Genomic DNA, 21,733 nt, shown 5'->3' with positions numbered 1-21,733 from the left:
CCCAAAAATGCAGCAAGGTGTCATGAGGAAGGCTTAAACAAGAATTAAAAAAAAATCTGTGATGTCAAGAGGAAGAGGAGATTACCTAGGCACTGTTAAGCACCCTTAAAGGAGAGGCTCCAATCTTCCATAGTCCATGTACTTGGTGCGATGTCTGTCAAGAAATGTGATGGGACCTGCTCACAGATTGTTGGATGTGAATTTCTTGGGGAAAATAGTACAGAAACCCACTTATTTTTTTAATTGTGTGCCATCAATGCAGTGCCAATTATGTAAGTCTTTGCAGTGGGTTTGTAAGCCTCACAAATAAAACCCAGAAGTTTCATTCCTGATCAGCTCAGGTTCAACTTTAATTGGAGACTTTTTCCCAGGTTGCTAGGTAAATAAAGTAACTCTATGGCAGTGCTATAAAAAAAAAAAACCCTATTAAACTGTGTCTATTAAATACCACTAAACAGCAGACTCCATCTTGCCCCACTTTATGGATTTTTTTTTTTTACTACACTACAGGCGAGGTCAATTTTAAGTCAGATAAACCTTGTTTTAAAGTGAGGGGAACTTGGTCAATGTCTCTCTTGTATCAGGGCGCTGCTCCAAGCTTGCTGTGAGGATCTCTTGCCTATGTCAAATAGTTGGATTGTTCTTGGTCTTTGAGCATTGTCCTTCATTCTACTGCCTTGCACTAGGTTTGGGACTACTCCTGAAAGCTGGGTTTCTAAATAATTTCACATCATTGCATTGTGTTTCTCCTGCTTTTCCTCCAACCTGGAGACCTGTGTCTGTGCCTATTGAATGGAGGCCCACCTAAGGAAACAAGTGAACATGACTTAAACTTCAGCCACGTACTCGGGGTCCAGCAAAGTGAAAATGGAACATGCTTTTACTCGCAGAAAAGAGGATTGGACCCTAAAGCCAGGGTGAGAGGGCTGGTGATTATGCAGTACTATCATCCCAGACACCTCCTGGCCAAGGTAGTCAGGCTGAAAGCCTGCAGCCTGCACTCTTCAATGCAGCTCTCACTCAGATCTGAGTGTAAAAATGTTGGTACACTTACAGCGAAGAAGGTGGTGTTATAGAGTTGTTGTTCACAACAGTATTTCAGGGTTATTGCCATGCTTGAAGCAGATTTTTGATTTTTCTTTTTTTTTGCACTCCTGTAACTGAAATCTAAAATAACAGAGTGAATGTTTAATGATACTTAAATTAGTGTAAATTGTAGATTTTAGTTTTGCTGAGTAGTCCATTTGATCTTCAACATATAAAAAATATGGAAATAGCATTCTTGAGTTGGTCATTAAAAAGGCAACCACTGAAGATATTGTGACCTAGTGGTACCTATAGAATCCATTTGTTATCATGCCTTAATTAATTAAAGGCTACATTAATTAATTAAAGGCTACATAGAATAATAATAATAATAAAAACAATAGAAATACCATGGCTGTGGCATGTGACCTGATTTTTATAGTAGCTTCTGATAAGTTCAGCCCATAACTCATTGTATCTGTTAGTTTTTTCATTATCAGGAATTTTTAAAGTAAGCAGAAGTCTGCATTAGCTGTGGAATTATCTTTGTGTTAGTGTGTTAACATATCTAAGAAAATGTATTCCTGTCTTGACAACAGGACCATTCTCTCCCTGTCCATTGTCTATGCCATTGGGCAGACAGTGCTGTCTGTGGGCTCCATAAATGACCTGACAGATCACAACCAGGATGGCTCTCCCGATGCTATTGCAGTGAACATGTGAGTTGCCTTGTACACATTTTTTATCCCAGGCAGGTGAAAGATGAGACAACTTAAGTTTGTTACTTGAATTTCAACGGTCTTTCAACAAGTCTATTATGTATGCTGTAAGAACTAACACAAATTTTTTTTCCCCATTTCTCCTTTGTTCCAGTGCTCTGTCCATGGTTGGCTTGATCCTTATTGCCTTAGGTACTGGTGGGATCAAACCATGTGTGTCAGCATTTGGTGGAGATCAGTTTGAAGAAGATCAGGTAACAATGACTTTCAGATTTTCAGTTATACAGATTCTCTAACTAATGTTTGACTATTATAGTATTCTAATATTGTACACGTTTAGATAGATGCATGGGTTTTCCCGAGGAGCTGAAGAAGGAGCTTGTTAATTATTTGTCTTGAATTTTGAAAACAGAGGTTTGATCTAGGCACATCAATGTGGTTGTGGCTAAGACTTTATAAACATCTTTCTGTTTTTACTGTAGGAAAGGCAAAGAAGTACCTTCTTCTCTCTCTTTTATTTATCCATTAATGCTGGAAGTCTCTTATCTACTTTAATCACTCCAACTATCAGAGGTAAGGTCACATGTTTGTTGACAATTGTGAAACACCAGAAAAGGTGTGTTGGATTGCAGTCCAGTCTGGTTTAAATTAAAGTTCTGTTCTCTGACACACTGGAGTTATCTAGCAAATAGTCTTCAGTGTGCCACCCAACTTCTCAGAGATGAGGTACTCTCAAAAACAAGCCAGTTGAAAATCTTCATTGCCTTTAGGGTCAGCAGTACTAGATCTGAAAAGACACACTGGAGCTAGCAGCTTGTATGCCTAGTGCACGTTTTAATTCCACTAAGGTACAAATGTTTCACATCTTCCAATACCTGTAAAGTATCACACTAGAAAGAATTGCATTGCTTCCTGGGATAGGAAGGGGAAGAGAGAGTCTTCTCCTCTGGAAATGTGCCCATGATAAGTACAAAAGCATCTCTGCATGTAGAAATATATTAATCCATGTGAAAAATAGTAAATAATTTTTCATGTTGTTAAAGAAGAAAGTTATGTTCTCTGTTGCTTGTGAAGAATAGCATGATCCTAAACAAAACCCAGCAATTTGCTAATCTATATGCATATGGATTTCTGTGGCAAGCTTGCACAGATGGTACTGTATGGATGCACTTGCCAGCAGTTTCAGAAGGCTGCTTTTCCCAAAAGCAAGGAAACAGCATGTGAATTCTGGAATAAGCCAAAAGCACCAGGCTGAACTTCTGGCCTTTGGATTTCTTGAATGGAAAAGACTCTGTAGAAGAGTTTTAGATGTTTGCTTAATGCAAATTCTATCCTTTCCCAAAAAAGGAAGTAGAGATGCATGAGACACAGTGTGTAGTTTACTTCCTTGCTGATACAGGGTGAAAAATTCCTTGGAAAAAAATGACAAATTGAGCTGAGGGAAGTGATAACCTGTTTCAACCGGGAAAGGTTTGACCAGAAGACTTATACAACTAAATCAAGTCATGAATTATCTGTAAGCTACCATTTTTTTCCAAACCATACTCTCTAATTCTCCTCTTAGAAGAAGTATGGTGAAGAATGTAATGATTTTGTTTAGTCTTTTATTTTGTACTGCTAAAGTCAGTGAGAGTCAAATCTGATGCCAAGGAGGGGAGGGGGCTGGTGATTGTGATTTTCTTTCAACAAGCTACACTTACATCACTAAAATCTTTGTTTATGAAATTGGCCCAAAAATTTTGTAATCTCACTAAGGACATGCTTTTGACCCTTCTAGTGTAATTCTTCATGTCTCAGTGTACAACTAGATGTAAATTTCTTGTGAGGAGATCCTGGGAGGCATTAGGCTGTTTGGCCTGGAGAATAAAAGAAAAAGGGGGCATTTTAACCAAGTATAAAATACCTGATGGGAAATGAAGAGGACAGAACCCGGCTTTCCTCAGTGGTACCCACTGTCAGATCAAGAGGCAATGGGCACAAGCTGAAATAGAGGAGGTTCCCTCTAAACATCAGGAAATGCTTTTTCACTCTGAGGGTGATCAGCAATTGGCACAAGCTGCCCAGAGGGGTTGTGGAGTCTCCATCTGTGGAAATACTCAAAAGCCTTCTGGACACAGTCCTAGACAATTGCTTCCAGGTAGCCCTAGTTGAGCAGGGTGCTTGGCCTGGATGATGCCCAGAGGTCCCTTGCCACTTGAACTGTTCTGTCATACATAAATCCCCTTTCCAATAATGAGAGGTATATTGGATACTGATCCTCCACTCTGAGGGTGTTGGTAGACTGATTTCCCCCGAGAGTTTTCAGTGAATGCAAAGAACAGAATCCATATGGAAAGCATTAGCAGTGCTGACTGGGACTTTTACTTGATGTTATTTTTGCTTCAGCTTCACAGTGTGGCATTCATAGCAAACAGGAATGTTACCCCCTCGCTTTTGGAGTTCCTGCTATCCTCATGGCTGTTGCCTTGGGTAGGTGAATGTCTTGCTATCCTGTTGCCTTGGTAATTAGATGATAACAATCTCAGAATAATGAAAGTGTGATAGAAATTCCCAGGTATTGACACCTGATAATTTCTGTGATTTTTGACTTAATTTTTTTTGGGGGTGGGAAGGTGGGTGGGATTAATCTGATGCACTCACTTTCATAGAAGAGTCTGATTTGCCAGGAGAGTTGGATGGGACTGGGCTGAGGCATGAATATATCCTTGAATTCTGGACATTATGTGAATTACTGCCAGTTTTTCTTGGATTTCTGGTGTGTACAAATAGATCCTTTGAATGTAGGGTGAGAACTCTCAGAAAATGTGTGTTCTGGATATTGTCTCTAGTCTAGGATTATAAACTGTGTGACTAATTGTCCCTGAACTGGAAAAATCCCGTATTTGATATGTCAATACTTCTCAAATACCTGCATTTTTACCAGCTGTGCTACAGGTCACTCCCCAAGCCTTACTGCTGCCCAAGAACCTGGGGGTGCCATTAAGTACTAGAGGATCCCTCATGGTCCTTGTCCTTCTTGGTCCTGACTGGGAGCCCACCTGGCTACCAGTGACCTCGCCTTGCCCGTGAGCCCAGCCCAGGCTGGATGGCGGCTGTGGGGCTTTGCCTGTGTCCTGCCCTGTGTGTGGGATGATGAGGCTGAGCAACATGCCTGGGAGCAGAGGACACCTGGGCCAGTCCTGCATTCAGGCAGAGCCTTGTGTGTCCCTGCATGATATGAGCTGCAGCATCGTGAGCTCCTGAAAAGGAGCCCCTACAGCAAGGCCAGAGTCAAGGTCCTAAATGCCCTCGTTTTGACCATCCCTCAGTCGAGCAAACCTCCCACTGAGCACTTCCTGTAAGAATTTCCAGATTTAGTTTTTCGTATTGAATAGAAGCAATCTGCTGGTAATCATTTGATTGGTCTTACTGTATGATAGCATGTGAATTGGCAATTGCATTGCTTCTTGGGAGGCTTATTCCCACCCTGATTACCTCTGTGACTTGCAGTTTCCATACCAAATTATTTGCCACTATTTTAATTTAATCCTGAGTTGCTTTTCTGTTTGCATATTGTAGTTGTGTTTGTAATTGGAAGCAGAATGTACAAGAAAGTTAAACCACAAGGAAATATAATGCTTGAAGTTTCCAAATGTGTTGGAGTAAGTACTGCTTACATTCCCTAAACCCCTGGCAGCCATTCCTAAAGCTGTTCTGTAAATGCGCCTAAATCAGAAATCTCTTAATACGCAGAAAGTTTCTGAAGGTTTTTGCTTTAGTACAGAAGGCTTTGTACTGACACCTCCACATTTAGGGTGTCGTTTTATGCATATCTTGATTTATATGCGGATTTATGCACATGGGAAACAAAATAAGGTGTCAGTGTTATGTAAAAACTTATTCCAACTTGTGGGAATCGTTCCTTCCACATTTGTGGCCCTTTATGCAGAAAGAGACAAACCCGCCTTGAATTGAGTCAAGTGCATCTTATCAGCACAAACTTATTACTTATTAAAAGAATATTATTTACAATCCAGAGGTGTTAAGGGTTGCACATCAGTGTGATCCTACATGGAAAGGAGTGGAATCTACATGAATAGCATCACATGTCCCAACTCTGCAGAGCCTCAACTTTGAGATCACATTTAGTCATGTATGAGTTTCTTCATTTTCCATTGTTGTGATTTGACATTGGCCAAATGCCAGGCACCCATGAGAGTAGTTTGCTTAGCTTTTTTTGCTACGGTTGGGCAAAGGAGAGGGAAAAAGATCAAAGGGCTCATGAGTTGAGACAAGGACTGGGGAAAAAAAACACTCCAAGGGCAAAACAGGTTCAAATCTAAAGGCATAAAATACATTTACTGTCAACAGAGTCAGAAGAGGACAGTGAGAAGCAAAAATAAGCTTTCAAAACGCCTTTTTCCCCCCCAGCCCCTCCCTCCTTCTCACTGACAGCACAGGAAGACGAGCATGGGGGTCTTGGTCACTTTATCATTTGAGATCTTTTTCTGTTTGCTCAGAGAGAGGAGTCTTTCTTCTGTTTTGTCATGGGGTCCCTCCCACAGGCAAACAGTCATCCCAAAATGGTTTTGGCATGGGTCACTCATCCACAGGGTGCAGTCTTTTAAGGATAGGCTGCTCTAGTTTGGAAGCAAGGGCTATTTTTATGTCTGGGAGCAGGGGCCCTCTCTCTCTTTTCAGATCTCCCACTAGACCACAGCTTTCTCTAACATTCACCTGCTCCCATGTAAGCACTTTACCCATGGGCTGCAAGTGGATCTCTGCATCCATTGTGGTCTTCATGCATTACAAGGGGACAGTTTGTTTTACCATAGTCCTCACCACAGCTTGCAGAGGAACCTCAGCTCCGGTGCTTGAAGCACTTCCTCCCCATCTTTCTTCTCCACTGACCCAGGTGCCGCCATGTTGTTTTGCCTCATGTCCTCCCTTCTCTTTTCTGACTAGAAGAAAAACTGTTGCTTGTAGGTACCATTGTCAACAAGCTGTAGTAATTCAAAGATTGTCGCAGGATCCTGCAGCAGAGAGAAGTTGATCTTATCTAGGTTCCATTTCAGGGAATCGCTTGTCATGCTTCTGTTGTCAGCTGGGTGGTCCCGCTGCTGTTGTATGTGTACTGGCAGCCATGGCAGCACTGGGGCAATTTAATGTCTCTCTTCATGTGGGGTTCTGGAAAGGAGAAGCTGCTCCACCACCCCTGCCCTTTTTGCTGACAGTGCAGTTAGTTAGAGGTGGTTAGGCAGGGTCTACACCGAGCTGGTGTATTGCTGTGGTGCCAACATGGTGCTTCCCCACTTCTGGGGAAAAAAACTGTACATGTCCTGCTCTTTCTTCTTAAATATGTCATCACAGAGGCATTATCAACCTCTCAAATTGGGCCAGCAGCATGCCCATCTTCAGAGCCATCACAGATTGGCTCTGTCAGACATGGTGGAAGCTATGGCATACCCCCACTGCTAAAAGTCAGGCCGTGCCAAATCAACACATGCCTACAGATCTGCCATCTTTATACAGCTCAGTCTATTGCCTATCTTGTAAGCACTGTCAAAACCAAACCTCTGTAGGTGACTTTGGCCATTCCTTAGAGTGCTGCTCCTAAGGCCCAGCTTGGCCGTAAATGCTATTCCATGTAGAAAATCTTAGGAGCTCTTTGGGACCATATTTGTGTATATTCAATGTCAAGGTGTGAGACATACCTACAAATGGAGCTTGTCATAGGAGCTTCTCTCCTACAGCCATTCAGTATAGTAAAGCCTCTGTTCTGGCCTTATTATTGAGCAGTGCAAGATGGCCCAGGAGCCCAGTCCTCAGGGAGACAGGGTGCCCAAAATTTAGCCTAGTCGAGGCCGACGCCGCAGGCTACTCCCTTAGCAAGCTTGGTGATTGCCAGCTCTATAGTGGTATCAGCTCTCTTAGGATCTCAGCTCTTAGCTTGCTAGGTAGGTAGCCCTTGGCTTGAGGCTGCAGCAGACGGTTGAGAGAGGAGAAGGAGCGCCTTGGAGTTCCACAGCGATGTTTATTGCAGGGGAGGCTGTGAAGGTTCCAACGACAGCTCTTCTTGTGTCGAATGGGGTAAAGTATGCCCCTTTTATAGGGTTAAGGGGAATCCAAACTTGACCAATAGTAAGGGTTAGGTAACATAGCCTATAGGGTTACAGAGATAAGCTTTGGGACGGGGGTCAGAGAGACAGGAACTTATTTTGCTGTCTCAGCAGTTCCTGCTGTTCAGTTCTCCATGGGGCCTTACCCAGCTCCATGGGGTTTGCTACAATTCAGCTCTGAAAACCTGTGCGTATGACACTACTCTATTTACTGCTGTACATAAGTAAGCCTGAAGAAGGCAGGTCTTCCAGCTCCTCACAGCAGCCCACGTGGAGAGGGACTGCTCTGAGCTGTTTGGTCCACCTGACCCCAAGCGCACGCTCTGCTGGTTATGCAGTGTGAGGCCTTAAAAACAACATTCCCCTAGATGACTGGAGCGGGTAACAAAGTTGAGTCACTTTTAGCACCCTCTAAACACAAGAAGCCAGGAGCATCATCTGTAATGACAAACCAGTTTGTAGTTTTAAGTATTTGTAGTGCCATTAAACTTAATTCTGTCTCTCCTCAGTTTGCCATCAAAAACAGGTTTCGTCATCGCAGCAAGGAGTTCCCCAAGAGAGAGCACTGGCTGGACTGGGCAAGTGACAAGTATGATGTAAGTACTGGGGGAGCCTCCTGTGCTGTGACATCTGCTGACCCTCAGCTTCTCTCTGTCTGCTCTGATCCATTGCCTCATGCACTGGGCAGATAGTTTTGGGCCTCTCCATCATTCAGTAGCTGACCTGGCCAAACCTCAGTGCTGTCCTGTCACTGCAGGTTATCTCCTCAGCTCCTGTGGGAGAAAGTAGAGCTGTGTGACTCAGTGCTCTGTGTAATCATAGGCTGTCCAGGGAAATTCAAGGGAGACAAAAAAAAAATACTTTCCTTTGCCAAACAAATACAAACATTTAAGTTTTTTGGTTAGGGAAATAGCAAGCATTATCTTTCCTTCTCTATTTTCCATATCTCATGGCTGCAGAGGGGAAAAGGGAAGTGATGCTGCCTGTCATTGTTAATGCACAGGGCCATAATACTTTTCTTGGTATGAAACATCAGAATTACACTTTGGAATTTCAGTTTAAGAGAGTAAACACTTAAACTGCTTCCCCTCCACTCAGTACAATTTCTTATCATGACTCTCAAAGCCTTGTATCTCATAGTTCCCAACATGTCCCTTGCCTACTATCCTCTCCAATGGCAGCACAAACCTTAGCCTGTCACCTTTATTTTCCTTTTGCCTGTATGCTTTGTTCTTATGTGAAATTCCTCAGTTGCCTATTGCTCAAATGCCCACTTCACTAAGTGCTGAATCTGATGCTGCCATCAGTGTACCTGCAAAGAGGCCCAAGTCTTTCTGGTATCAGTCACCTTTAACCAGCAGCCCTTCCAACACACACGAGCAGACTTTGTACTGTTTTAACAGAAGTCATCAGATATAGCCACAACATGCAAAGTTGAATGTGTGGGTAAACATTACATGATGGGTCTTTACCTGTTGCTGTCATGTGAGTAGCAGCAGTCTGGAACTGTCTCTTTTTTTTTATTCCCTTCCTTTTTTGAACCAATTCCTCTTGTGTAACTTTTATTTTCTGCAGAAACAACTGATTGCTCAGATAAAGATGGTGTTGAGGGTGCTTTTCCTTTACATCCCGCTCCCCATGTTCTGGGCAGTTTTTGACCAACAGGTAAGTAGAAATGGTTTGACTTGGTAACTAGAGCTGTACCATGTCAGTCTCTATGGGAGGGTGGAAAAACAAATTCTTTATCCTGGTTTTATTGCAAAGGGTAGTCACTGAGTCATGTCAGTACAAGATGATCTGCAGCCAGGGGCAATCTTGGTTTATCTGAGTACACCCAGGACAGATTCAGTGATTGAGGCCTCTCCAAATCTTGTATCAGCCTGGGACTCAGGGGATGGAACAGTAATTTAAAGCTCTCTTAGCACTAATGTTTCTTCAATTGTCAGTTGTCAGATGAAATGTAGGGTCCTTGTGTAAATGAGCTGGAGAACCAGGTTTTAAATGATCTGGGTGCCAGTTTGCTTAATCACTCACACCTTGTTATAAATACCTTACACCTTCAAGCTGAAGTGTGAGCCAAGTGTTCACTTGGTGAACTGGGTGCTCAAGACTCACAAAAGCATCAGCTATAGTGAAGCATTGAAGTATGAATTTAGGAAGATGCTAGAGAGAGCCAGGGGTTGAAAGCCTTATCCAAGTCAGATGGGAGGAAGCTTGCTCCACACTCCCCATGGCCTACTGGTTCAGTCCAGTGCCTGTGAACAGTATTTGCAAGTGTAGCTCTGAATTCCTGCTATGAAATTCAGAGCTCAGTACTCATTCCCTGGGTGATATCTCAGGCAGTGTTGTGTTGTGGGTTACTGAAGGATCTTGTCACAGATGCAGCAGTAGCGTTCTTGTCCCATCCTGGGCTCAGGCCTGAAGTCTGCCCTGCCTGTCCCAGCCACAGGCAGTTTCTGGGGCAGAGGACTCCAGGCAGGTCAGGCCCTGGCTTGTCCTCTGGCTCTGGGAAGGAAGGAGGGATGGGTGAGTGGGATATGTGGGCTGCTGGGGCTCAGGCCAGCTCCAGGGTGGCTCCTGTGCCTAGCACCCAGCAGTGCCCTGCACAGGATGGCCCGGCCCTCTCTCCAGCTGATTTCTAAGTTATTTTCTGCTGTATTTCACAAAACAAGTGAAGGAAGTGGAATGGGCCATGGGGCTCACTTTGTTCAAAGGTTTACATTGCAGACTAAGAATGCTCCCATAGCAAGCTAGCTTTACTTTTTCCTGTATTGCATGTCTTTTCCAACACTTCACTTATGAAAACAATTCAAAAGGATCTTTAGAACATTGATTTACTGTGACACCTAATTTTTTCTTCTCTTATTAAGGGGTCAAGATGGACACTGCAAGCCGCAGCGATGAATGGGGATTTTGTAGGTTACTTTTTATTCATTTTTTCTTTATTAACACTTTTCAGACCTGTTTTATTTGTTGTCACAATGTTAAAAATGATTTCTTTTTTTCTTCACCAGGGTTTTCAACTTCAACCAGACCAAATGCAGGTATGTTAATTTTCTATCTGCCAATTTCAAGTACTTCTGAAAGATTGTATACATATTGCCCTTACTTACAAAATGCACTTTGAAAAATACTTAATTTTTCTCTCATGTTCATCTTCCTCAGATTGTGAATCCAATCCTGATTGTTATAATGGTCCCAGTTACAGATTCTTTGGTTTATCCTTTAATCAAGAAATGCAAGCTGAATTTTACGTAAGTTGATGTAATTATTTGATTTCAACAGAGGCTCCTTTTATTGGTTTCTGTAACTGGCTCTTCCAGCCCTAATGTAAGAAAAGGGCAAGCATTCAGCTAAGGATGAAAGAGAAGTGTATTTAAAATGGTTTAATATTTTAACAAAATATAAAAAAACCCCAGAATACTGCAAATGGTATATGGAGGCATCACTGATTATAAGAGCAGAATCCAAGAGAAGAGTGACCATGTTTTTCAGTTAAGGACAAAATATTTTGATTGCAGGAGAGGTGATCTTGATTGTTATCCATATCCCTTATGTCTACCCGCTATCTCTTGTAAAATAGGTGGTAGAAATAAACATACATCCTTGGCATTTGTCATGCTTTGGGCTAAAAAGCAACTGAGACACAAGACATTTCCTCTTCAGACTCCAGCTGGGAGTCTGGCTTACTAAATCCTTCTAGGTGCAGCCTTGGGGGTATTGCACATTGTTTTTCAATGTTGTTAATGAAGTGTCTGGCAGTTGCAAGAGCGCTTGGAGAGGCAGAAGAGAATACAGTTCTTCAGATAATTTTCAGAGAGCTAAAGTGCACTGCTGTTTTTCCATATAGCTGTTAAAATCTAGGGTGTGCTATGCTGGGAACACTGTCATTCATTTGTGGGTATTCTGCACTGGATAAATGATGCCACAAATGGCATATATACTCTAAATCTATCCTTACAGCTGAACTGCATGCCAGTAGATGTCTCCTAATTTGACAAATTTCTCAGACCATTTTTGTTAGATCTTATTTAAATATAGCAATATGGAGACAAGCTGTCACCCTGTTTTTAAAGGAATATCTCCTTGTCTCTTTCTTGTTTTACAGCTAACAACTGTATTGGATTGGGTTTTTTCTTCCTGCAAAAGCAGATTTTTTTCAGGAACCTAAAAAACATGGTCAGTCAATGTTTGAGCCCAGCAGATGCAGAGTAACAAGTTATTAGGATGCTGCAGGAAAGATGTATTTCCTGATAGTGTAACTATGAATTGAGAGGTTCCCAGCTTAGCAGAACACTTTCTGTAATAACATCAGCCCTCCAAGTGGTGATAATGTGCTAGTTGTGGCCATTTGAGTTTCCCAGAGTGGAAAGGAAAAACAAGCAGCTGAAGCTTTGAATTGTCACTTCTCTTAAATCTCTTGTGTCTTTTGTTGTGCCAGGCCCCTGAAGAAGATGACTGTGGGGATGTTCCTCGGCTCCATGGCTTTTGTTGCTGCTGCCCTCGTGCAAGTGCAAATAGATGTAAGTTCAGCCACATGCAAGTATTTACTATTAATATTTAGCTGTTAATTCAGGAAAAATAAGGGGCGTTTAAGGGGAAAATGTACCATGACTTCTAAATTTGGATCCAATCATATAAGCATAGAAGTAGAGGGAGGGGAAATAGATTGCAATACTGTTGTTAGCATAGTAAAATTAACAAGCAACAAACACCATTCTGCAAGACATCACATTGCAGTTAATAGAAATCATGTATTAAAGGCAACCTCAATCTCTAAACTGAGACTAAAAGCTGGAAACCAGACACTTGCTTGGCCCACCAGAGGGCAGCTTTGTATGTTTGACCTCTTCTGGAATTTAGACTGGAGGTGAAGTGGGACAGTCTGGGAAGCATCATCACAGCAGGTGCAATGACACTTGTTGAAGGAAGGATTTGTCTCCCCTAAGCTTCCTTGCCCCACAGGGAGGTGCCATGCCTGAGCCCAGTGAATCTTTCCCCTGTAGCTGAGATGTTGGCAACACCTCTGGGTGGTAATCCATTGCATCCCAAAATCTGAGCAGCTGTCTAGAGGTGTCTGTTGAGGATGAGAGAATTCTTTCCTAAGGCAACTTGTGAGACTAGTAACAAAACCTGATTCCAGTCTCCTCTGTCAGACAGTCACAGAGCAGCAGGCAAATGCTCATCCTCAACATGAAATAATAAAGATTACAGTAATTATAGTAATTTTTCCAAGTGACTTAGGGCACTGATTTTACTTTTTTTTCTGTCCTATAGAACAGCAATCCAGTTTTCCCTGCAGCTGGGCAAACTCAAATTAAATTAATAAATCTGGGTGCTTTTCCTGCAACAGTTCAGTTCCAGCCTCGACTTCAGAGTGTGGATGTAGCACCTAATGAGGAAGTAAGTAAGAGCAGATGTGGAATATTAAAAAATAATTTAAAATAATTAAGCTGAAACAAATCAATGGAGTAAGTCCGAGTAATTCTTAACTAATGGTTCAAAATTGATTATTTTCTAGGACATTTTTACTCTAATAATTTTAATGTTTTCTTTTGTTAATTGTGGAATGAGTTGTTAATGAAAACACAGTGATTGAAGCAATAGTAACTATGCTAATATTTAAAGTATTACTATTTGGTTTTGACAATAAACTTAAGTAACTTGGAGCTAGTTGAAAATTTCACTCTTGTTAAAAAGGCTCCATTTCCTAAAAGTAGCCCCTTCCTGCAGTAAATGTCTGTCCATTCAGCTCTGGTGAGTTGCTGCTATTACTGTGAGGAATGACTTACCTGAAGAACAGGGAGCTTCTTCTGTGGCCACACCACACAATAAGTTTCATGTTTTGCTGCCAAAGAACTATTCAGTTCTATTGACAGCAAAATGTGGTGGCTCTGATGGATGCTTTTGATAAGGGAACTTAGAAAGTGTGTTCTCTGATAGCCTGCAGTTCTGTTTCCCTTGAAGAGGAGAGCTCTTACTCCAACCTCCTCCAAATTTGCCTCACATAGGAACAGAGTTGTGAGGAGAAGATAAGGGCACCCACACTGTATACTGACAGGGAATTGATGTACCATGGTACACACCTGAAAATGAAAGGTATAGAATGTTCCATTCCCGATTACAGACACTTTATCATCCAGATGTGGATTATAAAGTGTTTTTGAAAATCCTATAAAACAAAGAGCCTATTTTAGTGTAGCACTAACATGTCTATTAATGGTTTAAGTATTTTATGTTGAATAAATGTGTTTTGAATATTTAAAACATGGCATTACTGCTTTTTTGGAAAATACTGCATCAGATCTTATGCTAGTGCTACCTCTGTGGCTGAATAAAATTTTACTCAGTGGTTATGGTAAGCCTGATTTATCTGGAGCAAGAAATAGGAAAATAGAGCAGTTATTCCATAATGCTTGTGGGAAGCTCATGTAACTGTGAAGTTTGTGTAACAAATTAAACTAAGAAAAAATTATGATCAAATGGAATTAATGCTTGATGTAGAAAACAAATGAAAAATGAAAGTGAGGGGACATTCATGATCTCTGGCACTTCAGCAGTAACATGTGTAAACTTCTGACCCTCCCAGAGCCCGTAATATTCCCTCAACAGATAAATATGCAGTTGCACAGAAATCCATTGCAATTTGTCTTTGTAGACCGGCTACATGACATTTGAGACTTCTAAGCTGCAATCACTAAACATAATTTCTGCAACTCTAAATAAAACGGAGCATTTGGAGCTGCAAGAGACACAACGCTACACTTTGGCATTTAAATGGGTTCCAACAAACATCAGTTCTACTTGGGTAAGTCTGCTTATATCTTAAGATATAAATCAATGTTCTGACAACCATCTATGTGGAGTGTGTGAGGCTGAGAGGACAAGCTCTGGATAAATTTTTTCCATTGTCTTGTTTTCTGTCTCTGCTTGTCTCTGCTGGACCAGTAAGACTGGTAAGCTGCAGAGAGTACACCAGGATGTCCTTTAGAAAAATAATTACCGATTTCTTATGTACCTTGACAACTACACCTTCACCAAGTCTTAGGAGTGCGGTCATACAGTGTTTTCTAGTAGATGTGTGTGCTAGTAGGAACCTAAAGAGGAAGGTCTGGAGTCTTGCTCTGAAGCCTCTGTTAAGTCCCACTGCTGTGCAATAGTGCATGTTTAAGCTGTTCTCTAATGCCAACAACATATTTAGATAATGGTCTCTTCCACTAGACAGAGGACAATGTCACATCAAAACCAGAAGATGGAAAAAGTCTCGTCAGGTAGAGATTTTTTTTGTTGTTGAAATTTTGACAGTAGTGTGAATCTTCAATCTTGGGTGTGTGGGTAGCCTCTTCTTGTTGAAGTAAAGTTTTCTATACTTTAGGAACTTGCATCTTGCTGGACACTTCCCTTGACATTTTAGGGGATGGGCTAATGTCTGAGTCATGATTCATTTAAGTTATCTCACACACCTGCTTGGGTATAATTTAGCTAAAGTTGGAAGTGTATGCTTCATTCCATTGCCTAGATTTTTTTATTGAACAAATGGCATGGATTACATATCTATACCTCATTTTTAATCCTGGGTATGAGGTATCCAAGATTACCTCTCCGCTCTCTGCTTTTCTTTTGCGTGTCCCACTTGCAGATGCATTTCCTACTGGTTGTAGTAGTGACTCACTTTTGATGTTCTCCTGAGGCAGTGGGCTGATGGGGATCTAACTGGCTTTTTGTATTAGCTACAGTTCTAGGAGATTTAGAGTTCTTTCCAAAATGTTAATTGATTTTTAAAAAAAAGCATTAAATGGGAAGACTCCATACTTGTTGTGTTGCAAATATATAATTGAAAGTAAAACCTGTATTCTTTGACTTCTGGGTGTTTTGTGTAGTATTTAATCACTCTTTTGATCACTCTTCCATTTTAAAGGTTCATAAACAATTTCAGTTTTCCTGTCAATGTTACTATGGGTGACATGGATTTTGGAGTACTGGAGCCTCTTTCTGTCAGTAATTACAGCGTCATTCCAAATGCAGGCTGGTAAGCATTTTCCTTTATTGTAATGTAATCTCCTAGACATACTTGTCCTTGGGAAAAGGGCACAGAGCTTTTTAAAATATGTGATGCACACAATTGACTACACCTATGGTCTGAACTGTGGGGTATGGGTTTTTCTTTTTCAGGTCATATACCATTAAGGCTTCAATGCCTCAGTACACTTGCACAGTTGATTCAAAGAAATTTGGATATGGTGGTGCCTATACCATTTCACTTGATGATGTGAGTTGCCACTTCTTACATGGACAATGTAGAATTCCTCTCCATGTTGATACTTTCCTTTAATTAAAAAAACACTTGTAGAATAATTCCTCTTGTCTTTAATCCTTTAATTTTCTCTTGTCTTTAACTATAGATGGTAGAATTCCGGTATCCTAAACAGGAGACAAAGCCATTGTTAACTCTAAAAATAATGATGGTTGCAATAATAACATAATGCCAGAATTCATGATCACCACTAATGGCCTTAAACCTTTAGTCCTGTTAGACACTAAGATTTGCATGAAGTCTGCTGTAAAAAAAACTATACTTCATAACTATGTATGCAATGCTTCATGTGCAATATTTGTTATTTACTCTGAACTTTCTATATGATTATAGAACTGCTTAGAATGCTTTAACTGTGCACACTCATTATTACTGTTCCTAACATGCTATTTTTTAATTCTAGTGTGTTGAAAAAAAACTTATCATTACACACTTTGAAGATATTGCACCAAATACAGTCCATATGGCTTGGCAGATCCCTCAGTATTTTCTTCTTACATGTGCAGAAGTACTGTTCTCTGTCACTGGGCTGGAGTTTTCATACTCACAGGTAGGTATTCTTCTTCCTGAGGTAAGAATCTTGGTGCAAGTTAAGATCTTCCATGATGTATTGTTTCTCTAGTGGTGGTTCTGTGCTGCTGCTTTGACCCCTATGTCCCTCACAGCTCCTAGAAGGACTGTATAGACTGGTGCAAGTTGGCCCTGTTTAACCAAGGATTTGGGGTTTTCCGTGAAGCTGTGCTGAGTTATATCATTTGAAGACTTGACTACCAGTCCTCAAATTTCCTCCTCCCACGTAGATACGTATTGAAAATAAGTGCAACTGTACTGCTGCAATAAAACCAAACTCTTTATTTTTGAGAGCTCTCAAAAATAAACTGAGGAAGTAGTGGCACTTCATCTCCCCACCAGTTTACTCCATACAGCCTTTTTGTTAGCTTTTATTAATGTTATAATTAAACACTTTTAATTCCTTTGTCTCTTGAGTCCACTTTAGTAGCTGTGTGTATTTCTTCTCTTCATTGTGAATCTAGAAACTGCAGTGATGGACATGTTGTAAGGTGTGATTTGCTAGGTGATGCACTCAATTTCTTCATGTCATGTGTGCCACGTGTTTCTGAGATGTAAAATTACACCTGTGCACCTGTTAGTTACGTGGTGTGTGTAAGTAAAAGGTGTTACAGTTAGTGTGCTAGTGGTCTCTTGTTCCTCAAAGCCTTCTCCAGGCCTGTTTAGCTCTCTAGCAATTTTTAATGTCAAAAAATAAATTTAAAAAAAGCCCCAACCACCACCAAAACCTAGCAAACCATGAAATTCTCTTCCCCACGGAGAAACAGTTTTTATTGTAAGATAAAGATTGCAGTAAATGCATCAGAAAATAAATGCTACCGCCAAAACTTAAATGTCTGTCTCTGCAGGCCCCGTCTAACATGAAGTCAGTGCTGCAGGCTGGATGGCTGCTGACTGTGGCTGTTGGTAACATAATTGTCCTTATCGTGGCTGGGGTATCTGCAATCCAAGAGCAGGTAAGCATGCAAGCAGTAGGTGTGCTATTATATTACACTGGGAAAAAGCAGTTCTAATCTAGTGTAAAATGATGGCAGATAAAACAAATTGTTTTTCTGGAAAGGTTTCTACTTACCTATTACTCGCCATCCTTAACTCTTCTTGCCAGGCTTCTTTGCTTGCAAGCAGCAGTTTCTAGCATCTCTGCAGTAAATTTCTTCTCATGGTATAGAAAGTCTGTGAACTTTTGAGCTGAAATTCTGCATGAATGGAAAAAACCTACCAAAGTTCTGTTAATTGCTAATGAGCCTTTACCTGCATACCACAGCCTTGCCACATCCCTTCTTCTGGCTTCATTGGTTTCAAATCTCATTATTTGGGGCATAAAGACTATGTCTGTCCTGGTGAAGAGCAGTTGTAAAGGATTTTCTATTTATTAGTGGGGCTCTGTAATGAATTAAAATGGCTATCTGAGAGAGGGAAAAGCTTGTCTCTCAAACAGCTCTGGCAGTCCCCAGTTTAAGCTAAATTAAACAGAAAGAGCATGAAACAGAGATGTTGAGGCTTTTCAGGTAGAGGCTTTTCTGATCCCTGCCCACATTTGTGGTCACTAGGTCAGCTGTGAGCAGAATCAGTGCCAGCCTGGTTTAGAGATATGACCAAAACGAAGCAGCTGAGTTTCCTTCTCAGTCTTTCACTCAATTCCCAGTTCTTCCAGGAAAAGGATGCTGCAGAATTTTTCAGCATTCACAGAATTTTTTTCAGTGAAGACAGAAATGCCGAAAGAGCCTCAATTCTGACTTGCTTTAATATGCATTATATGCTTAATTAATACTTAGTCCTGTAAGCCATATGATACTTGTTATGTTTACTCAGTTTCACAATCTGAGTTTCCTTCCTGAAAATAGTAAAATGGTGTAATACTCAAATGTATATTGGTGGATAAATTCTGCGTTATTTTTTTTTCTTTGCAGTGGGCAGAGTATGTGCTGTTTGCTGCCCTGCTGTTGGTAGTTTGCATTATTTTTGCTATCATGGCTTCTTTTTATACCTATATTGATCCAAATGAGATTGAAGCCCAGTTCAGAAAGGAAGAAAAGGAAGAAGACAAGAAGGATCAAGACAGCAATGAAAAGGAAGCTGAAACTGATTCTCATCTGTAAAAGCTGTATTCAAGGAGTGTTTGTAAATCATGGAAATCCCACTCACTCTCCTGCAGTCAGAGGAACCAGGGTATCAGTAATAACACCTCTGGATTACATGTCTTGTGGAAGACATTAAGCAAAACTGTTTTAACCTAAAGTGCAGCCTCTCTAGGGAAGCAGCAGGAAAATATGTCTCTCTCTCTTGTACTGAATGTGATATCCTGAAGAAACTCCAGCAGAATTTGCACTCTTAATGTACCTCAAGCTTAAATATTATAGCATTATAATATTGAAATTTGACTTGGAACTATTGGACTCTTTGAAAAGATGTATTTTTATACTGTATGTCAATTTTATATTGTGAAGGAAACAAGACTTGTCAAGGAAAGCAATTGAAGCCAAGCTCTCTGCATGATCTCTCTAGCATCACTGTTACTTGAAGACAGCAGGTCACACGTGCCTTGAATTCTTTTGTACTTCCTTATAGATAATGGGAGCAAAGCTCTGGCAGTGATCAGATTAAAATGTTGTCTGTGTTCCAAGTGGCAGGAACTTGGATGTGCACTGTAATATAATGCTTTATCTGCCTGTTAACTACCCATTTAACTCCTGTTATGTCTTTAGTTAATATTAGAAGTGCCCACTCAGGTAAAATGATAACAGCAAATGACCTTTGGAACAAGCAAGAGCAATAAAACTTACATAATAACAAAATAAGGAAAGTGTTTTAAGAACATGGCTTACAGTTGCATGGTAACAAAACTCAATACCACCTCTGTGGTGCCTTTATCTACACATATTCAAGCCATGGGTGTTCTGCTCACCCTGCAGCTCCATGGGCCCTGTGCCCCCTGTTCCCACTGCAGCTGCTGGCACCTAGGCCTCCATGTGCACTGACAATAGAGTCCCTCACCCATGAAGACAGTTTCAAATGGAGTTTGAAAAGGCAAGTCCAAGGCACTCTTTGCTTGTGTTAGAGATAGTCCTGTTACCCCAGAGGCAGTAATCCCCTCTTGGTCTCTCAGGTCATCTAGGGAGAGCCTTCCCTGTGGATTTGTGATACTGCATGTCCCCCAGCCAATGGAACTGAGGGTCTGCTGTAACAGCCACAGGAACTGTTGGCTCCCTGCCATCCTCTGAGGAGTTAAGGGAATTTTATACCAGCTTTATTTTTGGCAGACTAGCCAGCTTTTCCTCTGCCGTGCAAGTTAAGCAAAATAAATTATCTCCTAACTGTATCCAGTAGAGAAGCATCTTCTGCCTACTACACTATCCATGCCAGGTGAAATGTTTGTTTATCATTTTAATACTACCTATTTTTCCCTTTGGAATATAGGTCGTGTCAATTTTGTACACTATAAGCTGTTGTATCTTAGTACTTTAGCAAACCCGCTAACTTGCCTACAAGATGATGGATGTGGTTTATGTTTAGAAAGCCAATAATTCTATAAATTTAGATAGGAAACCTTTCTGATGAGGTGAAAATTACCTGTAAGGTAGAATGGAGACAGCTGTGTGTGACAAGATTTTAATCTCATTTTCAACAGGGATTTAAGTAATTAAAGTTAAAATATCCCTGTGCCTAGCCAGGTAGTTCCTGTCAGCATTGCAGTGACTGTGTTTAGAAGTTGTGTGTGGGGAATCAGTCTTTGGGCTGAAATTGAGTGTTTTCAGTTCCTTAGTTTTAAGCATTAGAGAGGTACAGTTGACCTCTAAATATGACAGTGTTTAGACAGCAGCATACTATACTAGATTATGAGACTTACTCAGAGGCTCTTTTGCATATAATTTTCTGTTACAGAGACAATGCCCCGAAATGAATCAAATTAACAGCTGATAATTGTAAACTAACAATATGCAAGAGTAGTGAATTATGACACCCTGCTCTAGCAATTCATCTGCACTCATCCATGGTCAGGTAGATACAGGAATGTGTATGTCTGTATGCTTAATAATATTACAAATATGCTGTAAAGCTTCTGTGTTTTTTCCATATTCCCCTTAGCTCAGCCTAATGACACTTGGCTTAAAATAGTTCAATGTCATATTCTCTGAACCACGTGAATCCATCCTCTGCCATTTGCTGTTCTTAAAAATTGGCTTATTAGCAGCAAAATCTTTGGAAAAACTTATCCGTAGTTACAGACAAATGTCCATACAAAGTTGTTGGGTTTCTTAAAATTTCCTGGAAGCAATTGCAAGCCACCTATGCATACTCTACACCTTGCTTTTGCCTCTTTCTTTCACAGCTTGATGTAGTACTTTAGCATAACATTCGCTGACCATCGTGGTAATAGAACAACTGGGTCTTGCTTTAAAATGTGAAAGGGATACAAATTAGCAAAGGGGAAGTAACAAGTAAAATCGTCCTCCTCCACCAGAAAGAGGCTCAGAAAAATCAAAGATGCCCCATTTTCCCCTGATTCAGTCAATGCTGTTCTTCCTACAGCCACCACTGCAGGACAGGATTTTGTCATTTAGCACAGCACAAAGGTAACATGAGAGCTGTAATTCAGTGGGTTTTCTAATGTGGCTGTTAAATGTTATCCCTTTCCCGTGCTCATTCTTACTCCTGAGTCAAAGCTCTGCATAAACCACCTTAACCCTAGAGGTGGGCTTTAGTCCACATCCCAGGAAGTTTAACAGCTGCTCTGACTGTATAGGAGGGAAAGGACTGGAAGATGAGCAAAACAGGACCTCTGTTTGTCAGAGAGTAGCTGTGTGTTTACATAAATGACAGAATCATTAAGGTAGGAAAAGACCTGCATGATCATCAAGTCCAATCTTAGATCTAACACCACCCTGCCCACTGAACCATATTGTGAAGTGCCACATTCAACCATTTTTTGAATACTTCCAGGCATGGTGACTCCACCACCTCCCTGGTGAGAGGGCACCCATTGTAATGCTTAACTACTCTTTCAG

The 21,733-nt window shown here is 41.0% G+C and overlaps 1 protein-coding gene across 1 annotated transcript in view; it reads left to right on the top strand.

Annotated features, from left to right (window-relative positions):
- Positions 1 to 18,826, top strand: part of LOC102036091 (solute carrier family 15 member 1-like) — a 42,447-nt gene extending 23,621 nt beyond the window's left edge. The window contains exons 8-26 of the mRNA XM_031059559.1: positions 1,626 to 1,745; positions 1,900 to 1,999; positions 2,228 to 2,318; positions 4,131 to 4,214; positions 5,304 to 5,386; positions 8,353 to 8,439; positions 9,419 to 9,508; positions 10,714 to 10,758; positions 10,858 to 10,887; positions 11,009 to 11,097; positions 12,285 to 12,366; positions 13,121 to 13,246; positions 14,502 to 14,651; positions 15,065 to 15,114; positions 15,762 to 15,872; positions 16,016 to 16,112; positions 16,561 to 16,707; positions 17,576 to 17,683; positions 18,638 to 18,826. Coding sequence (XP_030915419.1) covers positions 1,626 to 1,745; positions 1,900 to 1,999; positions 2,228 to 2,318; positions 4,131 to 4,214; positions 5,304 to 5,386; positions 8,353 to 8,439; positions 9,419 to 9,508; positions 10,714 to 10,758; positions 10,858 to 10,887; positions 11,009 to 11,097; positions 12,285 to 12,366; positions 13,121 to 13,246; positions 14,502 to 14,651; positions 15,065 to 15,114; positions 15,762 to 15,872; positions 16,016 to 16,112; positions 16,561 to 16,707; positions 17,576 to 17,683; positions 18,638 to 18,826 — 1,879 coding nt within the window. The remainder of the gene's footprint in view (positions 1 to 1,625; positions 1,746 to 1,899; positions 2,000 to 2,227; positions 2,319 to 4,130; positions 4,215 to 5,303; positions 5,387 to 8,352; positions 8,440 to 9,418; positions 9,509 to 10,713; positions 10,759 to 10,857; positions 10,888 to 11,008; positions 11,098 to 12,284; positions 12,367 to 13,120; positions 13,247 to 14,501; positions 14,652 to 15,064; positions 15,115 to 15,761; positions 15,873 to 16,015; positions 16,113 to 16,560; positions 16,708 to 17,575; positions 17,684 to 18,637) is intronic.
- Positions 18,827 to 21,733: the final 2,907 nt, after the last annotated feature.

The sequence above is a fragment of the Geospiza fortis genome, unplaced genomic scaffold (assembly GCF_000277835.1).
Source record: "Geospiza fortis unplaced genomic scaffold, GeoFor_1.0 scaffold84, whole genome shotgun sequence".
NCBI classification, from domain to species: domain Eukaryota; kingdom Metazoa; phylum Chordata; class Aves; order Passeriformes; family Thraupidae; genus Geospiza; species Geospiza fortis.
This window is presented reverse-complemented; position numbering and strand designations above follow the sequence as displayed.